Here is a 4091-nt window from a genome sequence, read left to right as displayed (position 1 = left end):
GATATCGTCCTCTTTTGGAAGGTCAAACAAAGTAGTTTCGCTTTCACAACGAAACACACCGCGTCTTCACGACAAGGAGGCAACAATACTACAGCGAGAATGAAAGTTACGCCTTCTTTCTTTGCGTGAACGTTTGGGCGGCGTTATGCAAATCTTCTCACATCGTGACGTAGACATGTGGGGTGTGTTAGAACGAGCCGTTTTAGGTAGGTGTGGCTGACTCTGAACTTTTATAAAGAATATTGAGACTTTAGTCTTTGCAACTTTACAGATCTTCTTTATGCACCAAGAGCTTGTAACACTCCAAAGAGAAAGGAAAAATTGAAATCGCATCATATGACCCCTTTAAGTGCTGTTTTTTTAATACTTAGAACTTAGGTTGAGAGGCAACTGTGATTGATTTTTTTTTATATATAAGCCTTTATCTGAGAATCTCTTTACATGCAATTTCTCCTCGTTCCAATGTTTTACATAGTATCCTGTTAGTGAAGGCTGGAAACAGATCTCTTGTCCTGGAATTTGTCTTGTTAGGGTGTGTATGTATGTATGTGTTTGATTGGTGTTTTTGTATTGTTGCAGTGATCTGCCACCCCACAGTTGTATTCCAACAGCTCTGTAAAAACAGGTTGGACAGACCTGTTGCCCTATGACAGTTTGTTGGGGAAAGGACTAGGCTATATACACCATTCAGACATTTTTAGATTCAATAAGAACTTTAGAGAATGCTTTTGTGTTTTCAAATACCTTGAACCATAGGAATCCTAATTCCAAGACTTTAACAGATGAATAAGCCTGACTGTTTTTCTGGTTGGCTGCTCAGTCAGGGTGTGTCTCTGAGAAATCTGGCCCTTGTATCGGTCTATCTGTCATAACATTTATCCTTGTCTTGATAAGTAAGCTTCGTAACATTTTTCCATGTCTGTCTTCTTACAAGTTGACAAATGTGGACGTTGTGCGGTTTCCTTACGGTGTCTTGATCACAGAAGTGCGAGTCATTCCCCCTGGCATCAAAGCACACAGCAACCTGCCTGACAGCAGAGCGTTTGGGTGAGAAAACACACTCACACACAAAAGTACAGCATACACTCACACACACTCTTGTCTAAAAGTACAGCAACAAATTAAATGGTCTATAAAGAATCACACAACTACTGAATCCCTCTACACAGGTGCTACTTATTGGTCTGTGCCATCCACATTACATGACCATTCTTGGGTTAGGATGGTTCACTGGTCATTCAACAGCCAGCTAGTCATTTAGACGAGGCTTTTTATTTCTAGACGTTTATATATTTTTAGTGCCAATATGGTAAATTTAGAGACAACTTTTTCAAAAGGATTTTTTGAATGCTGACATTCTAACAGTTATAAAAGAAGTTACGAAATGTTGAATCTGAAAATCTAAATTCATCCCCTTTAAAAAAAAAATCAGTGCTACACCTATCAAAGTACCACTTTGTAATAAATTTACTGCCTTATTGGTGCTCAATATACATTTTTTTATTGGTATTGAAAAGTCGTGCTGCTCAATATTGATATGATATTTTTTAGAATAGAAAGTTAAAATTAACAATGTATTTGAATTAAAAATCTTTTATAACATTATAAATGTCTTCTCTGTCACTTTTGAACAGTTTAATGTCACTTTAGAACAGTTTAATGCATCCTAGCTAAGTAAAATACGTTTTAAACAGTAGTGTATATATCACATTCAGACCAACTGATTAAACCATCTTGAAAAGATGTCGTTTTGTGCATCCCTAAATTTCACTACACCTAATATAACATTTATCAGTGCTTCTAGAAGCCTTCTACCATGTTTATTGTGTGTACAAACTGTCCCAGTGCTTCTGTAGTGCACAATAGGACATGAGTAATTCTGTGGTGTCCTCAGAAGTGAAATGGCTGGAGGACATTTGAGGGAATTGGAAAAGGTTTCTGTGGTCGCTATTGTTCCTTCTTTAAAAACAGATCCACCACACCCCCTATTCTCTGACCACTCTCAGCTTTTCCCATGATCTCATCCCTCATCCCACTTGTCTCCATACCTGTTAAGAGGACAATGAGAGAAAAGGGAAGTTTGTTTTGATAGGACCTACTATATAAAACTATTCTTTATTCTGTCCTTTTAAAATGATAAAATAGACAATAAATCTGTATAGAAAAAGAGGCATTTTTAAAATGATTCCTGCAGGCTAACTGATTTACAGGAAGTTTGATTAGACAGAAAATAGCTGCTGATGGCAAATAGGGGTTTCAGGTTTAAGTTTTGACGGTTACAATACCCCTTCCTGTGTATCATCAGGGAAACAGCCCCTCATGCATTCCAGTTGGACCTGTTCTTCAACAATGTGTCCAAACCCAACGCCCCGGTGTTTGACAGGCTGGGCAGGTACTAAATAAACTCACACATGCACATCTGTGTCGTACAGGCTCAGCAAGAAATACAGTACGCTGTCTCACAAATCTGTAGCTGAATAGATGCATGTACTCTTTTGATTGTTCAAATCACTGAAGTTGGTGTTCGTTTCGCACTAGCCTCGAGTACGATGAGAACAAATCAATCATCTTCAGGCCTAATGGGAAGGTAAGAGACCCCCTCATGACAACCTGGCATCAAATGTCTGTATAAAACTCACACACATTCACCAGTATGTTTGTGGTTTCTCCAAAACAGCTGACAGCAGCTTTCCTTGGCTCTGAATACTTCAAAAGCATTTTCTGAAATCCACAATGTATTTGCAGATGCCTCTGTAATGACTAAAGCTGTCAGCTCCTGCACTCACGTGGCTTGTAAACAAATGATCCTTCATTTGTGTTTTGGACTGAGCAAGTTTTTTTGCTCCTCCCCTGTAAGAGTCTCAGACCGTGTCCTAATTTTCATTTTGTCTTTGTGTTATTGAAGATAAACACAGATGGGTTAGTCCTGCGTGGATGGTACACATGCCTGACGTTGGCAGTGTATGGCACAGCCGAGCGCCCCCACAGCCACGAGCGGGACTCTCCGCCACCTCCTCCACCCCCTCTGCCCCAACAGCAGCAGCTGGGATCCAAGCGGATCATTAAAACTGGTCAGCACAAATATTATATACACAAATAGATAATGTCGTCATTATGTCATGCATTGAACGCGAGTGTGTAAATCTATTGCAGAGTGGGAGAATGAAGAACAGTTTAACGGCAGCCCACCCAGACCACAACCTAGAGGGCCACGGACCCCACCTGGACCACCACCTCCAGACGATGATGACGAGGAGGCACTACCTGCACCTGGTCAATGTATGTCTGTGTGGAAAAGATTAAGTATTACATATAAGAGAGGAAAACTCAAAAACTTGTGATCAAAAAAAAAAAGAAAAAAAAATGTATATATATATTAGGGGTGCAACTGTTCAACTTACTCGCGGTTCGGTTTGTATCATGGTTTTGGAGTTACGGTTTCGGTACGGTTCGGTATGTGCTATGTTTTATATATCAGTGCTATCAAAATTAGTCTAATAAATGTTATTGATAGCTCTTGTAACGTTGAATGGCTAGTCAATGGTTAAATATTTGGATAAAAAAAATCTTTCATAGAGACATCAGTAGTATTGGTAACATTGATACTGACCTTTAGTCATAAAAAAAGATGCTGTTATAATAAAGAAAATAAGAACACATAATCTAACTACAAGCAACAGCACAAATAAATACAATAGAGCAAAGATACAAATAAAAAAAACAGTGCTTTTCAGGTTTTTAGGGTAGGTCTAACATTAGTTTTTAGGTACAGTAATTGAATAAAGTAATCAAATGTAAAATAACATTGCATATTTGACTGTATAAATTAAAGATTAATCCTTATTAAAGTTACAAAAGTTATTCAATCAAGAGCAGTGAGAGATTTTCGTGTTGTTGCTGTTTGATTAACATTAAGAAAGTGCTGTCACTTTAATAGAACGCTTTAATAGCTGTCACTTTAATAGAACAAACCATATTACAGAGCATTGTCAGATTTAAGTTGAACCACGGTCCTAGTGTATGCCGAACCATGTGTGGAGAACGGTACGGTTAAATTTTTTACCGAGAACCGTTGCACCCCTAATATATGT

At 38.4% G+C, this 4091-nt stretch overlaps 1 protein-coding gene across 1 annotated transcript in view; it reads left to right on the top strand.

Annotated features, from left to right (window-relative positions):
• Positions 1-4091, top strand: part of LOC107706278 (protein virilizer homolog) — a 24325-nt gene that overhangs the window by 3120 nt on the left and 17114 nt on the right. The window contains exons 2-6 of the mRNA XM_016509959.1: positions 935-1047; positions 2306-2392; positions 2539-2587; positions 2906-3071; positions 3154-3279. Coding sequence (XP_016365445.1) covers positions 935-1047; positions 2306-2392; positions 2539-2587; positions 2906-3071; positions 3154-3279 — 541 coding nt within the window. The remainder of the gene's footprint in view (positions 1-934; positions 1048-2305; positions 2393-2538; positions 2588-2905; positions 3072-3153; positions 3280-4091) is intronic.

Source organism: Sinocyclocheilus rhinocerous, unplaced genomic scaffold (assembly GCF_001515625.1).
Source record: "Sinocyclocheilus rhinocerous isolate Xijiao unplaced genomic scaffold, SAMN03320098_v1.1 scaffold1333, whole genome shotgun sequence".
Lineage (NCBI taxonomy): Eukaryota > Metazoa > Chordata > Actinopteri > Cypriniformes > Cyprinidae > Sinocyclocheilus > Sinocyclocheilus rhinocerous.
This window is presented reverse-complemented; position numbering and strand designations above follow the sequence as displayed.